This window comes from Denticeps clupeoides, chromosome 15 (assembly GCF_900700375.1).
Source record: "Denticeps clupeoides chromosome 15, fDenClu1.1, whole genome shotgun sequence".
Taxonomy (NCBI): domain Eukaryota; kingdom Metazoa; phylum Chordata; class Actinopteri; order Clupeiformes; family Denticipitidae; genus Denticeps; species Denticeps clupeoides.
Window position 1 is genome coordinate 6,983,754 of NC_041721.1, and position 21,102 is coordinate 7,004,855.

General features: G+C 44.7%; 2 protein-coding genes across 3 annotated transcripts; both read left to right on the forward strand.

Annotated features, from left to right (window-relative positions):
- Positions 1–849: 849 nt before the first annotated feature.
- Positions 850–11,247, forward strand: ntn4 (netrin 4). Of its 2 annotated transcripts, XM_028955486.1 has the most exons (10): positions 850–1,064; positions 1,765–2,279; positions 4,963–5,241; positions 6,052–6,178; positions 6,301–6,486; positions 7,873–8,083; positions 8,239–8,327; positions 8,422–8,490; positions 8,585–8,758; positions 9,980–11,247. In XM_028955486.1, exons 1-10 carry the CDS (start codon positions 977–979, stop codon positions 10,114–10,116), a joined length of 1,875 nt encoding a protein of 624 aa, XP_028811319.1. In that variant the 5' UTR covers positions 850–976; the 3' UTR covers positions 10,117–11,247. The 2 variants fall into 2 exon arrangements, with proteins under 2 accessions (XP_028811319.1, XP_028811320.1); XM_028955487.1 differs by lacking the exon at positions 9,980–11,247 and having other exon boundaries at positions 8,279–8,327; positions 8,585–8,726.
- Positions 11,248–15,557: 4,310 nt separating this feature from the next.
- Positions 15,558–21,040, forward strand: usp44 (ubiquitin specific peptidase 44). The gene is made up of 5 exons (XM_028954956.1): positions 15,558–17,027; positions 17,142–17,334; positions 17,420–17,564; positions 19,032–19,231; positions 19,952–21,040. The coding sequence occupies exons 1-5, from the start codon at positions 15,558–15,560 to the stop codon at positions 20,077–20,079; spliced, it is 2,136 nt and encodes a 711-aa protein (XP_028810789.1). The 3' UTR covers positions 20,080–21,040.
- Positions 21,041–21,102: the final 62 nt, after the last annotated feature.

The following is a 21,102-nucleotide window of genomic DNA, read 5'->3' on the forward strand; positions in this document are numbered from 1 at the left end:
GCACTTGTTGGCCCCTTTGCCTTCACTCTGCGGTCCAGCTCACCCCAAACCATCTCGATTGGGTTCAGGTCCGGTGACTGTGGAGTCCAGGTCTCCACTTTTTGTTAAGTACATAACTGCACATGTGTTCATTCATGGTTTAGATGCCTTCAGTGAGAATCTACCAATGTAAATGGTCATGAAAATAAAGAAAACAAATTGAATGAGAAGGCGTGTCCAAATTTTTGCCTGTACTGTATGTGTACATACACATGCATACACATTTAACAAACAAATACAAAATGTATAAATACATTATAATTTTTCTTAGTCTAGCACCCAACACTCTCCGAGCATGTTCTTCAATGACAAGTCTAAGCCTTATCAGGGCTCTTAGTTTGTATACTTGATATTCTATAGAAATCGAACGAGAATTGCTGGTGTCTTCCCATTGTAAGTCGCTTTGGATAAAAGCGTCTGCCAAATAAAGTAAAGTAAAGTAAAGTAAAGTAGTGGCCTAGCAGTTAAGGAAGCGGCCTCATAATCAGAAGGTTGCCGGTTCAAATCCTTATCTGCCAAGATGCCACTGAGGTGCCACTGAGCAAAGCACCGTCCCCACACTGCTCACTCAGGGTGATGGGTTAAATGCAGAGGACACATTTCACTGTGTGCACCATGTGCTGTGCTGCTGTGTATCACAAGTGACAATCATTTCACTTTATTATTATTATTATTTATGTCATATTGTAGAATAAAATCCCAACGACCTGGAGCGGTGCTGTGTCACCGGAAGGCGGAGTCACGACCGCCGCCAATCAAAGTCCGCTCGTTAACGCACGCGGGCGGGGGCGCGCGCGACAGCGCGTGAACGCGGCCGTCGGCGCGCGGACTCGGGCACGTGGGTTCGACGTCGCGTCCCTCGCGGTCCCGCCGCCCGCGGACACGTGACCGGGCCCACCTGTCGCCTCCTCGGTCCCCGCGGACGACGCGCCTGCCCATGGCGGGGAAGGAGAGGACGCGCAGCGGGCCGTTCGTGGCGTTCGTGGCGCTGCTGGCGGCGGGCGCGCTGCCCCCGCTGCGTGCAGGTGAGGGCGGAGGAAATTCCTACAGTGTTGACACACGCCGAGGAGCAGAAGCAGGAACAGCGCTTCTGGTTTTCTTCCTCTTCCTCTTCTTCTTTAACATTTCTTCCTTTATTCTGTGGCTGTGTGCACAAGATCTTTGACGTCACGTCGCGCTTCTTTTAACTTTACTTTATACGAGGACTTTGAGCTGATGCCTGCAGACATCGAACGCAAACACTAATTGGACGAGTACACACTGTTTGCATTTTAATTCATGAAATCCTCGAGAGAAACATGATGAATAGACGAGACCTTAAGACAGCGTGTTTAAAATGCATGAAGTTGCTGTGAACTCGGCCCAGATTGACATACAAAAATATGGTTGCTGTTCTGAAAATTTACATTTACATTTAAGGCATTTGGCAGACGCCCTTATCCAGAGCGACTTACAATCAGCATTTACAGGGACAGTCCCCCTGGAGCAACTTAGGGTTAAGTGTCTTGCTCAGGGACACAATGGTAGTAAGTGGGATTTGAACCTGGGTCTTCTTGTTCACAGGCGAGTGTGTTACCCACTAGGCTACTACCACCCCACAATAAAATAAATACATAAAGTCTTGATGTCGGATTAGTGTTATTTGCCCAAAGTGTAAAATGTGGGTATTTGCTTCTTGATCACAGCTTTTTTGTGTGTTGTTTTATGTCTGTTTGTGTGTATCAGGTTGCAATCAGGGTGCCTGCAACCCTCGGATGGGAAATCTGGTGCTGGGTCGGCAGCTTCACACCATGTCTGTCTGCGGACACAACAAAACCGAGGCTTTCTGCTCATATGGCGGGAATCCTGGAGGACATTCGCACGCAGAAGCACTCGAGCCCCTGTGCAGCAAGCTGCTCTGCGGCAAATGCAGCGCGGCGCACCGCCACCTGTCACATTTGCCCTCGGACATGAGTGACTCCTCGTTCCGAAATCCACACACCTGGTGGCAGTCCGCCGAGGGCGTGGTCACAGAAGCGATCCAGCTGGACCTCGAGACGGAGTTCTACTTCACGCACCTGATCCTGGTGTTCCGCTCGCCCCGTCCCGCGGCACTGGCCCTCGATCGCTCGCAGGACTTTGGGCACACGTGGACAACGCTGCAGCGGTACGCGAGCAACTGCAGCCAGGCGTTTGGCCTGTCGGAGGGAAATGCCTGTACGCAAAAATATTCTGGAGCATACCCGTGCACAAGAGGAGAGGTGCTGCATATACACACACACACACACACACACACACACACACACACACACACACACGCACGCCATTGAAATATTAAAACTCAGCCATAATACATGCGAAAGCCTGCTTTAAAGGTGGCCTTTAATTGAATAGAGAAATTAATTTTAAAGTTCATCTCTGTGCACGGTATGGTGTGTCAGCGGTAGTGTTTTGCACAACTGCCATTCGTCCGCTGCTCTTCGTCCATTCCTCTCCTCCTCCTTGTTCACATCCTCTCGCAGATAACTCCGCGACCGTCTGACATCTCCCACGCATAACGCACTGATCTTTTGCCAGTAGGAGAATTCACATGAGCAATTCAATATCCACCAGGCTGTAATCACACACACACACAAACACACACACACTGGCATGCTTTGACCTGTGTCTTACACAAACTGCAGCCAAGTGTAACCCATCCACAAGTGAACACCCGAGTGAATATTCAACAGTCTTTGGACATGGGTACACAGACAGTCATGGATACCTCTGCTTTGCAAAAACACGTTCGGAAGTGTATCCAGGTATCTTGTTTTGGATAGAAATGCAGGTTGTTCTCATCTTAGAAGGAAAAGTAATCTGGCACAGAGAAGGCCGAGAAGGGATGTGCCCTGGTTCCCCATTGCTGCACATTTACTATTGTGTTTAGTGATAGCCATCATGTTGGTACGTTACGTTCGTACGTCAAACACTGTTGTCCATAGCAATTTACAGGCGAAGACTAACGTTGATCACTTCAGTAGGAGTTCAAGCAAGAAGGTTTTTAGCTCGTTCCTCCATTGGGAGCTTCTGAGGAACTCTACCGGCACAGAGAATGGCCTGTGTGCAGAAATTGCAATGTCTTGTGACATTCCTTGGAGGAGCATCGATGTCTGGATAAGCCTTTACAAGTCAGTTCGGGTAGATGGCTGCAGACCCAGGAGCCACATCAGTGTCCTGAGTGGAACAGCAGTGTGTAGACTCTTTGAGCGGTTGTACTGTAGGTGCTTGGACACCAATAAGGAGGATGGCAGTCTAGGGTTTGATTTTTCTCCTGATTTCCATCAATAGTTGTCTGGTGACAACATAAATGACAGTCAAATATGATAAAAAAAAAAAAACTGCCTAAATCTAGTGTACTCTTGTAAAGACTAGAAATTGCTTTGGCATGAAGTACAGGGTGGGCCATTTATATGGATACAACTTAATAAAATGGGAATGGTTGGTGATATTAACGTCCTGTTTGTGGCACATTAGTATATGTGAGGAGGAAAACTTTTCAAGATGGGTGGTGACCATAGTGGCCATTTAAAGTTTTTTTTCAATAGGAAGAGGGTCATGTGACATCATATTTATTGGTAATTTCACAAGAAAAACAATGGTGTGCTTCTTGATCACAGCTCTTTTTATTCTTTCATGAGTTATTTACAAGTTTCTGACCACTTATAAAATGTGTTCAATGTGCTGCCCATTGTGTTGGCTTGTCAAGGTGTATCCATATAAATGGCCCACCCTGTATATTCTAACCTTTTAATCCCATGTTAAATGATAAACTCGTGATAGAGTGCCGTCAGAGCTACCTGAACAGTTGCTCTGAAATGACTTGTGTCTTTGTCTTGGCATTAGTAGAATGCATGTGGTTGTCACTATTATGCAACCCGTGCTGCTGCAAGGATTCATCTCAGAACGCTCTTAGTATTCCAGGGTATAGGCAACATTTACACAAGCAATTGGTCCGAGCTGATCTTACAAAGGTGGGAACTGTTGAGAGAAAGATATGAACCTGACAACACAAGGTTTTGCGTGCCACTCAGCGCAATTTGTTTACGCAGGTTTATGTCATAGTAGATGACATAGGGCATGATAATATTCTAATTGATCTTAAAGATTGAACTGGAGGAAAACAGCCTGAGAACCAGAAGATAAAATAAGAGTCTCCCGAAAGCAGGGACCACTCAGGTCACAGATGGCTCACAGATCACACGTAGGACAGATGAAGAGTTCTCAAAGAGTCCGGAAGAGACATTGCCTGATTGTAAAAAGGTTCTCTGAAGGACAAAGCAACATAGTGAAGGAAATCTACTCAGCTAAACTCTCTGTTAAGTAAGAAGAGGTCTACGTACATTAAATTCTTGTATCTTTGCATTCCAAACCAATGACTAAAAAAGCTGGATACTAACAGTGGGTGTGACTGGCGTTTCTGTCAGTGCTGCATTACACACTAACATTCTTTGTTGTCCATACATGAACAGAAGGTATTACAAAATTGACTTGAAATAACAATAAGAAAGTTAGAAATAATTATGTGGTTGAACACACATTTTTAGTTAAAGTGATTTTTGTCATACACAAACGAAATGTGCGCTCCGCTTTTAAACCTTAGACCATTCGGGCTATGAGTCCGCTTCCTTAACCACTAGGACATATATTTATTATATATAATAAATAATTTGGTTAATTTCTTGTATATAATATTGCTTTCTAATAAACATTTAGCCTTTCAAAATGACAATGCATGATTGAAGACAGCCCTGCGTTAGAAATAAAGACTGTTTTGCTGATAACGGGCTGCTCCAAATTGATGTATTATCCATCCATTCACGGTCAGCCTACCAACATATTACCTTATATTCTGGAAGATTAGTGAATGTAATATCTTTCATCTCTATTTACCACTATACACAGGTCATATATCGTGTGCTGTCCCCCTGGAACAGAGTGGACCCGTACAACGCATCGACCCGCACCCAGCTCGCCATCACCAACTTGCGCGTCCGCTTGTTGCGACGCCAGCCGTGCCCTTGCCAACTGAAAGAGATTGGGGCCAAATTGAGCACAATGCCAACCGAACATTATGCGGTCTACGACTTTATCGCCAAAGGCAGCTGCCTCTGCAATGGGCATGCCGAGCAATGTGTGCCCACTCACGGGTACAAGCCTGGCCGAGACGGGACCAACCATGTGGTGAGGGAGGAGCATGCGTTGCATGTTTGTCTGTTTGTTAACCTGTGGTGGAGTCCAAAAACCTTCACTCCTTTTGAAAGCACAGTCGAATACACCTTTTGTAGACCAGTGGTCCGTACTAAACACCGCTTCGGTTGTCCAGCATCACAATGTGGTTTGTGACCGAGGAGCTGGGATCCCCTCCGTCACAGGCTGAGCGTGACCGTTTTTTCTGTTCCTTACACAACATCAAGTAATGACACCGCTTGCTTCCTCATCAATCCCAACTCTTGACAGGTGCCATAGTAACCAGATCAGCAATGTTATGCAATTTACCTCTCATTGCTGTTTTATCAGTGTACGGATAACCGCACTGATTAACATGATTTAACATGCACTGCGTTAGCCTCTTAACTTTCATCCCACCGGATCTAGTGTGCAATGTAACGTTTATACATCGATCGGCCATAACATTATGAAAGGTGAAGTGAATAACGTAGATTATCTTGTTCTGAAGGCGAGTGACTTGGTGATTTATTAGAATGCCGGCTCAGTTTATCTCCATAATTGCAGCTCAAGAATGAACAACAAGTTTGAGGACTTGTACTCTAAATTCTGAAAGTATTTGGAGCCGACACTCTCGACCATACAAACCAAAAAAAAAAAACCACAACAATCCCTTGTGCATTTCACGTTCTTGTAGATTACATCTGATTCTGGTCCTGATTCCAGTGAATGCCTTCAACAGGTGCAATTCTCCATATTCAGTGAATATGGAAGTGAACGTTCTGGCACCAAACCCTTTGTTTGTGTTTCCCCCCCTCACTGTAGGTCCACGGGAGGTGTGTATGTCGACACCATACCGCCGGCCCCCATTGTGAGCGGTGTTCGCCCCTCTATAACGACCAGCCCTGGCAGCCAGCCAATGGCATTACAGGAGCTTCCAACGAGTGCAAGAGTAAGACCTAGTTAATCGTTCTAAATATTTGTGAAAAGAAAGAAAAGTTTAAATGAAAGTCACCCCGGCATGCTAATAACACTGCATATGGTTGTCTAAATACTGTGCCGATGTTCTTATAGAGTGTACGTGTAACGGCCATGCTGAAAGCTGTCGTTTTGATGTGGACGCGTGGCTGCGATCTGGCCAGCAGTCTGGAGGAGTGTGTGACTGCTTGCACAACACAGAGGGACAAAATTGTCATCGCTGCAAAAGTGGCTTCTATAGAGACCCGCACAGACCACACGTGGCCCCAGACTCCTGCAAACGTAAGTAGCCAAAGTTGATCTCTTTCGCTTTGCTCCTCTCCAAAGAAGAAGGATTTGGCGTGAGTGAGTGTGCGTTATGTAGTCCTTAGCTGTTAAACTGTGAGGAAATCCCGGTTAGGTGAAGTGCATAAAATAAGCTTTTATTACATGAAACAAGAAACTCCGGGTACTGAGTCGGGGTACTCAGGCTCCCCCCAGGGAAAAAGGAAACGACAAGCATGGCTAACTGTTAGTCTTCTATAACGCTGCAAAAGTCACCTCTGGCAATTTCCATTTTAAAACGAAACCGAACAAGATAATCGTGTCCTTATTGATTGTACATAATGTGGAAATGCTCAATCTCATTTTAAATCTGTTACGTGATCTGAAGCTTCCCAGTTTCACAGTTATTTGTCAGAAAAATAGCCATGCGATCTTTTGCCCGAAGTATTTAGCCTAGTTCGCACCATTGTAACGTCTTTCATAAATTTGTAGGCTGAACAAAAAAAAGGCCTTCTTTCATGTAACCCTTTACATTCCAGCTCATATTGAATATGGAGGTTTAAAGGGCATACTTCCTCAGAAAAAACATGTTTAGATGCGGGTTGTCAATTTATTAAGTTATATGAATAAAACAACAATGGGTGATTTGTTGCTTTTAAATATGTTAGGCCCTCTCTGTCACGCACGTACATGCGTGGTAAGGTTTGTTTTGAGTATGGTCTGGAGAGATAGCTGTGATGGCAAGCCATAACATGCTCAGATTCTGATTCTGGAGTGTGAGGGACTGGCGGGGCGGGACCATTATGAGAGCCCATATGTCGGAGATGTTTTTGCTGCTTTTTGCATACAGATCAGACATTCCACTGAATATTCTGGCAATATTTGGGAAATTCTCTTGAATCTCATAATTGAAGCGGACATGTGCCAGCACAAATTTGGCTTTGGCCTGAATAAAAAGAGGCAGAGGCTAAAGCATGCCAGAAACCGGGAAAATATTGTTTGTGTGTTTTTTGAAAACCTGTCCTACGCAAAAAAAAAAAAAAAACACTTTAGGGTTTCATCTATCATGTTCATGTACAGTATCCAGCATCAGACCAAGGGTGTGCACTGTATAGTATGCAACTGAAAATATCTTGTGAAGGCCACTCCTCCAAACGACATTAGGTGATATTTTACTGGAGCCATATAAGATGTAGCATGATGGGGATGCCATATACACAAATCAAAATTTGTGTGGCATTAAAGTGGCAATACTCTGCTTGCATGCTCTTTTAGGCATTGGTAAACTAAAAACCACGCATTGCTTTTGTCCATGACAACGTTTCTGTATTTAGTGTCACACTCTGGCTTATTATCTGCAGGTATATGTATACCCTCTCCAAACTGCTTGTCCACTCTCCACAGAGTGTGTGTGCGATACTCAAGGTTCTGTACCTGAGCCCAGCGGAGTCTTCCTTTGCAACCGCCAGACTGGAGACTGTTTGTGCAGGCCAGGAGTAGGGGGGGCACATTGTGACACATGCATGGTTGGATTCTGGGGTTTCCATGACTACGGTTGCAAACCGTGCCATTGTGCTGGTGACTGTGATCCTTTCACTGGAGACTGCATATTTGTGTGAGTACACATAGATGCCCAACACCACACACACACACACACACACACACAGCTCTCACAATAACCCCAAGAGGGGTGTCATTTTTTGTGCTCCCCAATTTATTTTTCTGTATTAATATATTTTTATTAATGAACTGATTTTTGTGTGGAAGTAGCTCTGACCAGGATTTTCCATTTGTTGGAAATGCCACTCAGTCTCAGTTGTTCCATGTGGAGGAGCTCTTCTCTGCCCTGCGCTACTCAGGTAAAACTCATTTCCGGCCTTATTCCTGCACTCTCACACTTAAAGCATCTGACTAATAAATGAACTGTGTCTCTCTGTTTGCTGCTTCTAACAGAGAAGTGTGTGTGTAAGGAGGCAAATCTTAGAAAAGGCAAAGAGTTCTGCGCTATGAAATATGATTATGGTATAATATTTATTTTTTTTACTTTTACTAATCTTGAGCAATATTATGGAATGAAAGCTGGCTGTGTAAAACATCTAAATCTCTGTGTTTTCAGTGTTAAAGGTTAAAGTTCTATCAGCTCACGATAAAGGCTCCCATGCTGAGGTGCAGGTGAAGGTGAAGAAGGTGTTATGGCACCGTTTTGAACTCCAACTGTCTTGGGGACCTCTCACTCTCTACCCTGTGTCCTGGACAGCCAGAGGCTGCACCTGCCCTGTCCTATACCCTGGTGTGTACATTTACATATTTACATGTATTGGATGTGACTTACAGTCAGTAGTTACTGGGACAGTCCCCCTGGAAGCACTCAGGGTTAAGTGTCTTTTCTTAAGGACACAATGGCAGTAAGTGGGGTTTGAACTTGTGACTGTGTGGTCTTGTTCATAGGCAGGTGGGTTACCTACTAGGCTACTATTAGTATTACTATTTAAATTAATCGGTAGCATTGCTTTGGATTGTCAGGTGGAAATGAGGACAGACACTACATTAACTCACTATAGCCTTGTGAAGTACAGAGTGGTATTACACTCTGATAGTGGTGACTATCATGCTAGCATTAGTAAATATCACTGAAGTGCTATTTTGCTATTTAATTTTGCTATTTAGTCAATGTTTCAAACTAAAATCCTTATGTATTTGAGTCTCTGCTGTTCTTCAAATGCAGCCTCAGAATTATCAGACAGCTGTGGCTACATGCAATCGTGTATGAGAGGGATTCCTGGACTGATTTATATAAAAATTAAGGCCTTAATTATCATTACAATGACTAGTAATACTTAAATCCAGTGTTTTAAAAGAATTTCACTGATATTAATGAATCAGCAATAGCCTAGTGAGGGGGGAAAAGTATGTTCCTACATTTATTACTTTTCTAAATCAAATGAAACAAGCCTTCAATCTGTAAGTAATACATTAAGTATAGCGCGAGCATGGAAATAAGAAACCAAAAATACCCCCTTGTGGCTTGCTGCAGTACAGGTAATATGAGTTCGTTAACATTGATAAAGCCTAAATAACAGAAAAGATAGAAAAAATATATCTTAAATAATAATGTTGTACTTAAGATAAAATTAATATTGTGTCTTAGAAGAGCATCCGGCCCTCAGAGTGTCTGCTGAGGACAACTCTGGCCCTTGGACAAATGTAGTTGATGACCCCGATGCAGGGTTTTAAATTTGATGAAAGTGGCTTTAAATGTGAAGCAAAATTTAAACCTGCAGATACCCTGTACATCAGCCTCAATAAATCGGCATTAATTTTGTCTTTAAGGTAACAATAGTGAATAGAGATAATACATTTTTCTGTAGGTATTCTGTGAGAATGAATGGGCTTTTGCAATGTAGATAAACAATATAGTTGCTTTTAGACTAGTTTCTTTTTTTTACCCAACACGAGCATTCGTTTTGTACCTGAATACCCATGAATGCAACTGAACCATCCCTTCTCTCAGGCATGGAGTATCTGGTGGCCGGCCACGCTAATCAGAGGAAAGGTCATCTGTTGGTCAACATGAAGAGTTTTGTAAAACCTTGGAGAGCGAGTCTTGGATACAAAGTTCTGCACCTACTCAAGAACATTTGCATGTGATACAGGATGGAAATTGAGGAGGAAAGGACTTGGAACCCTGTCCTGGTGCACAGTGACTGTGTAATGGACTAAATCTCTAATGCACTTTAAGTATAATTTTGGTCAGTACTGGCGGATGCCTGATGCATGTAGCACACATGGGCGTACAAATGCTTGCTAGCAATGCAACATCTGAAAGGGAGAGAGAAATGCTGTTCATTTTGGGAAGTATGGAAGTTGAACTGTGGGCATGTTTGTGAATGTGTGTCAGTCCGGTAATGAGAGTGTCTCGGGTGGTTTCCATTACTCACACTAGGTTACACTCAGCACAAAAGATTACACTGTGGGCATTACGGGAAATGTCTAGAGAAAAGCCATTATTGTCATGTTGTAGTGTCAGCAGAGATGCAAGACTGCATAATGTTAGTCTCTGTCTCTACGGTTACTGTGATGGAATGTGGTATTTGTATGAAGATTGTGTATGTGTTTGCTGTGTGTAGAATACAATTGTATAAATGGTATGTAAAAATAGTGAATAAAGTGGGGGGAAAAAAAAGAAATCTAGTAAATAGTGAATTATGGATAAATCAAATGTCGTCATAATCCAGTCAGTAAGTACGCTATTTTTACGGTTGTCTTGATTCCACTGAACTGCACCCATTTCTTTTAATGCACCATTACTGCCCGCAGTGGATGAGAGGGTGTGGGGCGCGAGGAATATTTGCGTTTGGGGAGAGTATTTTTCTAAAGCTTCGCGACAGAGTGACGTAAGCGGAGTTATTCCAGGCATCCGGCGGAAAACATGGCGCTACACTTCCGCGTGTGTTTATTTGCAGGGGTGTCAATCGTAAATCTGGTATGTTTGATTCAAAGGTTTTCTGTTATGCAGGTTGTAGTTCAACAAATATATACTTTCAGGTCCTCTCACACGTCCAATAGACTGCATTGACCACTCTGCACCGGTGTTCTACAGGACTCAAATTAACCATTTTAGTTTTCACGAGTAAATGCTGCTTTTCCTAAACAATCTGTAAAAATTTGGTATGGAATTTCTCTTTGTGGGATGTAATCTTTATACCTTTTGTATGTGAAATAAAAAGTTCTGTTTCAATGTGTAGTAATACACTAAATAAATTCTGTTGGTTTTAGGTCCATACATGTGGGTGTGTTTGCTGTCCAAACCGGATAGTCAGTGCATGTGCCAACAGGTTGTTTTAGAGTAAGAGGAATATTTTAACAAAAATGGTTAGATCATAGGACCACAGAGCTATAATAAACCGTCTCAAACACAACCCATCAACCACAATATTAAAACTACTACATTAAGTAGGTCTCATTTGTGTTACAAAAATAGGTCTGACATGTCACAGAACTTCAGCCGTTTCTCCTGCACGACCATATTCTGACCATGTCCTCAAAAAAATGAAAAAAAAAAAGATAATACAATTTAAAACGCATTGCAGAACCACTGAGCTGGGTAGAGTTCTTGGTAAGGAGATGAATGGAGTACTGAAAAAACGAGAACAGCGACCCCAAGCGGCAGAGCTGTTGCGCACGTCGGGCTTTTGCTCGCTGGGTTTCTCGTGCCGCAGCCCCCTCTAGTGCAAATATATAGACAAACGTGGAAGTGTTCCGCCTTGAACAGTTATCGAATTTGAAACAGCGTTTTATTCGATTATTCGGATAAATAAAGTTTGACATTGTTCCTGAAATAACGTAAAAAAATGTAAACTGCTTTGGAACAAAGTGTTTTTAAAAATGAAACTCATCTACAAAAAGTAGTTAAATGTGCTTGTATATATTATACATATTCTATATCTATAATATCTATAATAATTCTATTGTTATAGAGTGAGTTTTTGTTCAAAATGACAAAACGACATCCTTCAAGTATAAGAGACTGTAATACACACACACACACACACACACGCATGCATGTTTCAGCATCCTGGACAGCTACATGGAATCATAATCATATATATAATTGCATCTTGCAGATTAATGCTTTGTATTAGAAAGCCCTCTAATTCTAAGAACATGTTCTTAGAACTGCTCACCAAGGATGATGCAGAGGACACATTTCGTTGTCACCGTGTGCTGTGCTGCAGTGTTTCACAATGACAACCACTTTCATTTAAACATACTTATATACAAAATATGTAAAATATGTAATGCCATGTTTTTCTTTTTTATTCATATCGATACCATCGCAACAAGCAGTAAATAAGAAGTGCTGTTTTCTTGTATAATTTACATTTACAGCATTTATCAGACGCCCTTATCCAGAGCGACTTACAATCAGTAGTTACAGGGACAGTCACCCTGGAACAATTTAGGGTTAAGTGTCTTGCTCAGGGACACAATGGTAGTAAGTGGGGTTTGAACCTGGGCCTTCTGGTTCATAGGCGAGTGTCTAATCCACTAGGCCACTACCACCCTACGCCACTACCCTACTCCTATACCTAACCATACTCCGTAACCTAAATCTAATCCTTAACCTAACACTAAACCTAACCTTACTCATTAACCTGCTCCTCACCCTACTCCTTAATCTAATCGTTACGCATGCGCAGTCCACACCGGGTTTTCCAGCTCCATCTCGCCGACGTCACACGTTCGTATCGCGCTGACGCACGCGCGCAAGCGGACGCGGCAGCAGCAGCAGCAACACGCGACAACAGCAGACAAGATGGCGGCCGCTGCTACCCCGCTACACCAGCGTTCCAGGGCGCCCTGAGAGCTAGCGCGGTACGTTGCAGTTACACTTCACCCGCCACCTCCTTCCAAAACCGCCTGCCAGGGGCCGTGGCGCGTCCGTCAGCGGCGCACGGCTTCGCGCGGCGCCTGTTTCTAGCCGCGGCAGCCTGACCTGGCGGCGTGGGGCTAGCCGCTTTAGCGCCCCTTAACTCTCCCCGCACTCCGCCGCGGAACTTATCCACTGACGGCGGCGGAGCGGTCGTAGCGGCGAGGCGAGCGCTCGGGCCGCCTGGGTTACGCTCGCCGCGGACGTAGGCGTGCGGTGGGCGCCCGGGGGCTGACAGCACACGGCGCGCCGACGAGCCGCTAACCGGCTAGCCGCGCACCTACCGAAGCAGCGCGTTTTATTTTTCACATGAAAAAGAACGTCACGGCCGCGGGACGCACGGAGCCAGCGAGCTTCCACGGGATGTTGATGGGTCAACAGGCCACGCCGACACGGGGAGGAATTGAACGTTTTTTGTTTTTTTTGTGATTTTCAGCCATTTTGGTCGCATTCGCAGTAAACGTTGTTTATGTAGATCCTGGATTCTGCGAAGCTGCACAACGGGGGCAAAAAGGTGGCGTCTAATTCGTTGGGCGTTCCGAAGACTTTTTTTTTTTTTTTTCATCACCGTGTCGCAGATTCGGTTTAACCAGAGCTGATACCTGATAACAAATCACGTTCACCAAACCTCACGTCCCCCCTAACTTGCGTGTCAGGTGTGAGGAGATCAGGAGAAAAACAGGCTTGGGGTCGGATTCGAGTTCCACACTGGACGTTAGTTGACCCTACACAGCCTTGAAGAGCTCATTGTTTTTGCCATGAAACCAGGCGTTTTAGTGTATTGGTGATAGCCTCTCATCCTTCCTCTATGGAAGATTAGCAGCTCAGTAGCGTTAAGAGGGAAATGAATGGATTAATGTATGGCTGTCTAAATCACAAGATGAATAAAAGTGTGTTATAATTCATGCTAACCTTTCTGTGGAACCGGTCCGGAAGTAACAGATGGTGTTTAGTCTTTGTAGGAAAAATATTGTTACGGACAACGGATCCAGAGTTGATATGTTTGTATTCTGACTGATAATCGGAATAGTCAATAAACATATAAAAATGGTCCTAGAGATAAAATGCTTAATTAACAGTTTTCTTACATTACACACGTTATTACACAGTTTCAACAAACTGATCATGATCAAAGATCACTTTAAAGCATGTTCGACATTCCTTTTTCTACAGATGAATTTTGAGGATATTGTGATAAATATTACTATTGTTTGTAGGGTATAATAGGAAGTGTATACACACGCGCACACACCAAAGTGTAAATTTTTACATTTACAGCATTTATCAGACGCCCTTATCCAGAGTGACTTACAATCAGTAGTTACAGGGGACAGTCTCCCTGGAGCAATTTAGGGTTAAGTGTCTTGCTCAGGGACACAATGGTAGTAAGTGGGATTTGAACCCGGGTCTTCTGGTTCATAGGCGAGTGTGTTACCCACTAGGCTACTAGGCTACTACCACTAGGCTACTACCAGTGTTACCCACTAGGCTACTAATCACATCAGTGGTGGCGATCGTTGACTAGGGTGGAGCGACATAGCCTAAAAATCTCAGATATTTTAAAACCATCACTCGATTTCTGTTCTTTTTTTTTTTTTTCCTTCTTCTTTATTTAATGGTCAGGTCCTTCTCCGACAGCTTTGTGTTGTTTCTTTCATGGGTACTGTGACATAGATTGGGTATGGTTTATTTCAGAAAAAGTATTTTTGGTTTGGTTGCTCATATGTGGATCGGTCTATTTGTTTTTAGCATGAACCGCCTATTTCACGCCGTCAGTGGGCAAAATTTCTTCGATGTGAAATGTCTCCGCACCTGTAATTTGTTCCCCCCGTCGTAATTTGTTCCATATGAAAAATATTCCGTTATTGTTGCCCGCTAGCATCTCTCAGGCTGGGATCACACGGACATGGCGAAGAGGCATTTTCCCTTTCGGTTGCCATCCAAATGACCGAGCAGACGCGTTTTTAAGACGGGCCCGTCACCCAACACGTGCTCTGCTGTCGTGCTGGCCTTGAAATGAGCAGAGCGATTTAGCAGTGAGGTTGCTGTGTGCTTAAATTATGCCGCTGAAACAATTTAAAATGGCCATATTTTATTACAACTATATGAATAGTATTAAATAATGTGTATATTTTATCATTTGTTTCATCTTTTTATCTTGGGTCCCAATGTAACAGTTAATCTAGATACAAATACAGATAAATTTAGTGGGATTACTGCAGAAGCCAAAAAAGATAGGGACCACGTGGTGTTGCCGCAGAGCTCCAGACAAACTATGGTGTGAGCAGAAAAGGGACTGAGGCCCCATCTGAGTTGAAGTGGACCAGAAGGAGAACAGTCCCCTTTCACATTAACTCACAATGTGAGTTCTTTGTCTCTCGGTCCACTTTTTGGACCACTCCTAGAGGACGGAGTCTGGGGCTTAAAATGTGCAGACACCCTTGTACCGTAGCTGTTTCCGTTCATTGGTGAAATGATAAAAAAAATGCGACTAGTTTGACGCCCCTGACCACGTGTCTCTTTCTCTTTGCAACTCTCATCCAGGAAGTCCAAGTATGCCGTGGCGAGGAGCATGAGTTGGCCTCGGTGATGTGAGTTGGGCCGCGCTCTGTTGTGCCTTTTTCGGGGCTGGGGGTGGGGGGGTGGGGGGCCGCGTGGGATGGACAGGTGCAGGCACGTGTTCCGTTTGCGCCTGGCGCGGGACCACTCCATCCTGAACCCTCAGAAGTGGCACTGTGTGGATTGCAACACCACCGAGTCCGTTTGGGCGTGCCTGAGCTGCTCCCACGTGGCGTGCGGGCGCTACATCGAGGAGCACGCCCTTCAGCACTTTGAGGAACAGCGCCACCCGCTGGCGCTGGAAGTGAACGAGCTGTACGTCTTTTGCTACCTTTGTGACGATTACGTGTTGAATGACAATGCCACAGGGGACCTGAAGCTCCTTCGCAGCACACTCAGTGCCATTAAGAGCCAGTGCTATGAGGTCACCACGCGAAGCGGGCGGACCCTCCGCTCCGCGGGCCTCGCGGGAGATGGTCCGGCAGGCACGCGGACACAAGAGCTGCAGCTGCGCGACGAGGACCGCATGTTCACCGCGCTCTGGCACCGGCGGCGCAGCCTGCTGGGCCGCGCCTTCCGCTGCTGGTTCGGCCAGACGGCCAGCGGGCAGAGGCTGCTGGGGCAGGAGCGCAAGCGCGAGGCGCAGGAAAAGAGGCGGTCCCTCAAGCGCAAGGCGAAGGAGCAGCCGGAGAAGCCGTCGCCCCGGAAGAGCTCGCGTCTCCGGAGGCAGACCCAGAGGACCGCGGCGCAGCCCGGCCTGAGGGCGGCTCGCGAGCGCAGCTCCGCCCTCTCCGCCGGCACCAAGCGGCAGGCTGCGCCGGAGAAGAAGAAGCGGCGGAGGAGGTCCCGGACCCCGGCTCCCGCGCCAAAGCCTAAAGCCAGGCGACTCAGGCACACCAAAAAGCCCACCAAAGCAGTTAGTAAAAAAAACGGGGATTCGCCAATCAAACGGCGGCCCACGGTGACCCCCGGGGTCACCGGCCTGCGTAACCTTGGCAACACGTGCTACATGAACTCCATACTGCAGGTGCTGAGTCACTTGCACTTGTTCAGGGAGTGTTTCCTGCAGCTGGACCTCAACCAGGCTCTGGAGCTGCTGGCCTCGGCCGTCAACGGCAAGCTGGTCCCGAAGGGCCTCGGGCCCCCCAGCCTGGCCCAGCAGAAGACCGCCGGCCCGGGCTCGGGGCTGAGCGGCGGCGCCTCGCGCTCCAGGAACATGGAGCTCATCCAGCCCAAAGAGCCCAGCTCCTCGCACCTGTCGCTCTGCCACGAGCTGCACACCCTGTTCCAGGTGATGTGGTCGGGGAAGTGGGCCCTGGTGTCCCCCTTCGCCATGCTCCACTCGGTGTGGCAGCTGATCCCGGCGTTCCGGGGCTACGCCCAGCAGGACGCGCAGGAGTTCCTGTGCGAGCTGCTGGACAAGGTGCAGAGGGAGCTGGAGAGCAGCACGCATGCCGACGCGCACCCGGGGACCCTGGCGCCGGCCAGCGTGCCCACCTCGCAGCGGCGGCTGATCAAGCAGGTTCTCAGTGTGGTCAACACCATATTCCACGGGCAGCTGCTTAGCCAGGTGAAGCCCCCGAACACGCACCGCGCCGGAGCTGGTGGGATCACAACTTCATTTTCACTGTCCCCCCTCTTGCTTTCTCTCTCTCTCTCTCTCTCTCTCTCTCTCTCTACGTAGGTGAGGTGCTTGGCGTGTAATCATCACTCCAACACAGTAGAGCCGTTTTGGGACCTCTCACTGGAGTTTCCCCAGCGCTACCATAGTAGCAGCAAGGAGCCGCAGGGGGAGTGCCTTCTGACTGAGATGCTGGCCAAATTTACCGAGACGGAGGCGCTGGAGGGCAGCATATACGCCTGCGAGCAGTGCAACAGTAAGTTGATGTATCACAAAGAAATCATTTGTTGTGTAAAATGTTGTGTTACTTTTATATGATATGTGATATATATATTTTACAGTGACGTCATGCCTCACCTCACCCTGTCTGTCTCTGCAAGACAGACGGCGGCGCCATTCAAAGTCTATTCTCCTCACCGAAGCACAGAAGCAGCTGATGATCCACAAACTGCCACATGTTCTGAGACTCCACCTCAAACGCTTCAGGTACGCAAAGACACTCGGGCCTCCAGAGTGTGAGCTAACTTTGAAATGTTTTGTAAATTCAGCGTGGTTCCCGCGACAAACACGTATCAGGGCCGTGTCGTATACTGAACCAATCAGTGACTGTGAAGGGCGAGGCCCGCCTCTGATTAGCCGTGTTCCGGATATTCATGCACTGAGCCCAGGTCGACAAGTACCACTTTTTTTAGAAGCCCGAACCAGACATCATCGTGGCGGCGGATGCCGATCAACATGACTATACCAACATGTTTTATTTATATGTTTCTTAACATAATTTTTCACGGTCAAAGTTTGTTTCCACACCTCAAACACAGTTCAGAAAAAGCGTTATTAAATGCAATGTTGTCGGAAAAGTCTAGAGCCCTGACACTCTTCATAACACACTTGCCGCTCCTGCACAAACACACGTCCGCTACACTGTAACCTGTTGTGATGTGCATTAGGGCTGCACGATTTGGGGAAAAAGACATATTGCGATTATTGAGATCAATATTGCGATATGCGATTGCGATATGATAAAGGACACTTGCTAGTATATCAATGAAAAGTCGCATACTAATAGTAAAATGTTTAATTTCAAAGTGAAACATACAAACTACTTATAACCTGAAATGCCCAGTGCTTTCAAAATACTATATTCTTCAAAATTAAATAAATCACAAAAAACTCTTTTACATTACTGTCGAACGACAAACCCTGGTAAGGCTAAACAACTGTTTTGATTATATTTGGCCATTATAAAATCCCGTATTATAGTTCTTACGTTTAACCAAAACGTTGTTTGGAGGCTGACTTGAACACAGGGATGCATAGCTTGGCTAGCTTAGCTAAGGTTAAGATTTGTAAACTGAGGTGAATTTCTTTAGGAAACCTTCAAAGTTTGAGAAAAGTTAACTAAACAGCTAAGAACAGTCTAAATAGTTAATGCCTACTTTTAGCCAAAACGTTGTTTGGAGGCTGACTTGAACACAGGAATGCATAGCTTTGCTATCTTAGCCTATCTTAGCTAAGGTTAAGACTTATAAAACGGGGATTTTATAATGGCCAAATATATTAAAAACAATTGTCCAGCCTTACCGATGAAATGTAATCCCTGGTTTGGAGCATACAGCGGTTTGTACAGCCCCAAGCATGCACTTCTCTCCATAGACATGTATATGCTTCACGCCACAGCAGAGCCTCTCGCAATATGGCGGCGACGTTGTCACGCGGCGTCTAACCATATGTCTCCGAATCGAAAGTCATGTGACCAAATACTTCACATCCGACTGAAGTGAGACTCGCAAACTTTGAGAGAATGGATCGGATATGTTGCCGATCCAATCCATGTACTAATCATTTAAATCGCAGCTTTTTGCGTTCATGTAATCGCACCGACTGACATCACGATTACGATTGTAATTAGATTAATCGTGCAGCACTAATGTGCATGCATGCACTTGTTCACAGGTGGTCAGGGCGCAACCACAGGGAGAAGATTGGGGTGCACGTAACCTTTGATCAGATCCTCAACATGGAGCCATACTGTTGCAGAGACTCGACACCGTCTGGGACACACTTTTTGTATGAGCTTTCTGCAGTTGTGATGCACCATGGGAAGGGCTTTGGCTCTGGACATTACACTGCCTATTGTTATAACACAGAGGGAGGTAAGACGCATTCAGTCTAAATTTCGTAACTCGTAATCCAATTTTGACATTTGCACTCACAATTGTAAAAGAAAGGACATGCATATAAAAGCATAATTTCTACAGATCACGCAGTATTTTCTGCGCACAGAATTTTTATTTTTTGCAAGTACATAATGTTTTTTGTTTAAATGTTTTATGAAATATGCATGAAATAAATGTTGCTTCTTAATCTAATTATTCATATTGAAGATTGTATGTATTTATACACCCAACTGATTGTAATATGCTTCAGTTCATAAAATTAAACCATTTGTGTATTCTGTATTAGACTTTAAGGGGTAGTATTTCAAAACTTACATTGATGTTTGTGGCTGAGATTATTGATCTCAGATTATTAGATATGCTTGGAGATAATTAGCTTGTGACTTTTCAGCAATTGCCTTCTGTGCTATTTATTGTGGTCTTCTGGACAACTTAGTCTTATAAGAGAAACTTATAAGAAACTTATAAGAGAAAAGTTGACTTGACTAATCGTAAGCCATAATCAAATATTTCAATCACATGTAATGAATGCAGCATGTATGAATGTTTAACTTTTTGAAAAAATTATAAAACTACCTTCTTTTTTCTTCTTCTTAACTTGCACGTGTATCATTGTCAGTCAAATAGCGTCGATCCCAAATGCTCATATCTAAAATACATGCACTAAAACAATTTCTACCTCTCTTTTTCTCTCAGGGTTCTGGGTGCACTGTAATGACTCAAAACTGAGTGTGTGTTCTGTGGAAGAGGTGTGTAAAGCGCAGGCGTACATCCTCTTTTACACACAGCGCCTTTCTCAGGAGAAAGCCAGGACTGACCCTTGACCGAACCCGCACCAAACCATTCTCCCCCATATCCTGGAAGGACTTTCTGTTTTTGTACATGATTTTTTTTTTTCTGTACATTTTTATTTGTGTACAATGAATGTGTATTACTGTACAATGGAGCAGAAAAATAGCTCTTACACACACTCGCACGGCAGCTGAGGGATTGTTTTTCTGACAGTTTCTGTGTATGGAAGTTCAGGATGTGGATGTGTGAAGGGGACTGCGAGTTTTCGTCAGCATTAATGCTCGCCGTCACACCCCAACCCTCCCCAAACCCTCCACGCGTCGATCAGAACGAGTTGGTTTTGGCGTAGCTTATCCACGGCAGGTGAATGTCAGTCGTTTTTATATCTGGATTGTGTAAGGTGGATTTGGCTTTAAGGGGTTCTTGAGGTCCGGTTTTAGGTTTAGCACTTCACCCTTTTGAATCGGGAAGGTGAAACTTATGCTGTGTTTTGGTTCTATCCAGTTATTTAGTACATATCAATGTGCAGACACGTGTGTGTCTTCCTTGAGAAGTGTCCTTTATTAGAACAGATGAAAACCATTTTTTAAACTCAGCATTTGGAAATTGTGGTTTTTAAAAAAATGATTTCTATTTTTATAAAGCCTTTTCTCAATAATTTGTGATGAGATTTTTTAAAGTGTTTTCATGAGTTTTGAAAGGCACCAGCAGCATATCAGACAAGAAGTATTACTTGAGACTGTTGATGTGGAAAATTTAAGTTTTGTTGTGAACATAAATTAACTGAAGAAGGTTTTGAAGCTGTGTAATGTAATTTTGTGTGCATTTGTAAAGGCAAAGGTGAATAGACGATGTCAGCCCCTCACTTCTGTCTTTACAAACATACACTTCCATTTGTACAGTTCTGAAAGCAATACTATGCAAACTGTTACCTCAACCTCTAGAAAATTTACCTCAATAAAAGGAAAATATTTTTTCATTTTGCTAATGTTACTTACAAGTTGCGTTGTCCATGTAGTACGCTGAGTGGTCTGCCACACGATGAATTACTATTA

Excerpts from the sequence above, each read along its gene's own strand:
- ntn4 (XM_028955486.1), top strand. The coding sequence starts at position 977 with ATGGCGGGGAAGGAGAGGACGCGCAGCGGGCCGTTCGTGGCGTTCGTG. Across the intron at positions 5,242-6,051 it reads GAGACGGGACCAACCATGTG|GTCCACGGGAGGTGTGTATG; the intron begins GTGAGGGAGGAG and ends CCCTCACTGTAG. Across the intron at positions 8,491-8,584 it reads CGCTATGAAATATGATTATG|TGTTAAAGGTTAAAGTTCTA; the intron begins GTATAATATTTA and ends CTGTGTTTTCAG.
- usp44 (XM_028954956.1), top strand. The coding sequence starts at position 15,558 with ATGGACAGGTGCAGGCACGTGTTCCGTTTGCGCCTGGCGCGGGACCAC. Across the intron at positions 17,565-19,031 it reads CTCCACCTCAAACGCTTCAG|GTGGTCAGGGCGCAACCACA; the intron begins GTACGCAAAGAC and ends ACTTGTTCACAG. Across the intron at positions 19,232-19,951 it reads TTGTTATAACACAGAGGGAG|GGTTCTGGGTGCACTGTAAT; the intron begins GTAAGACGCATT and ends TTTTTCTCTCAG.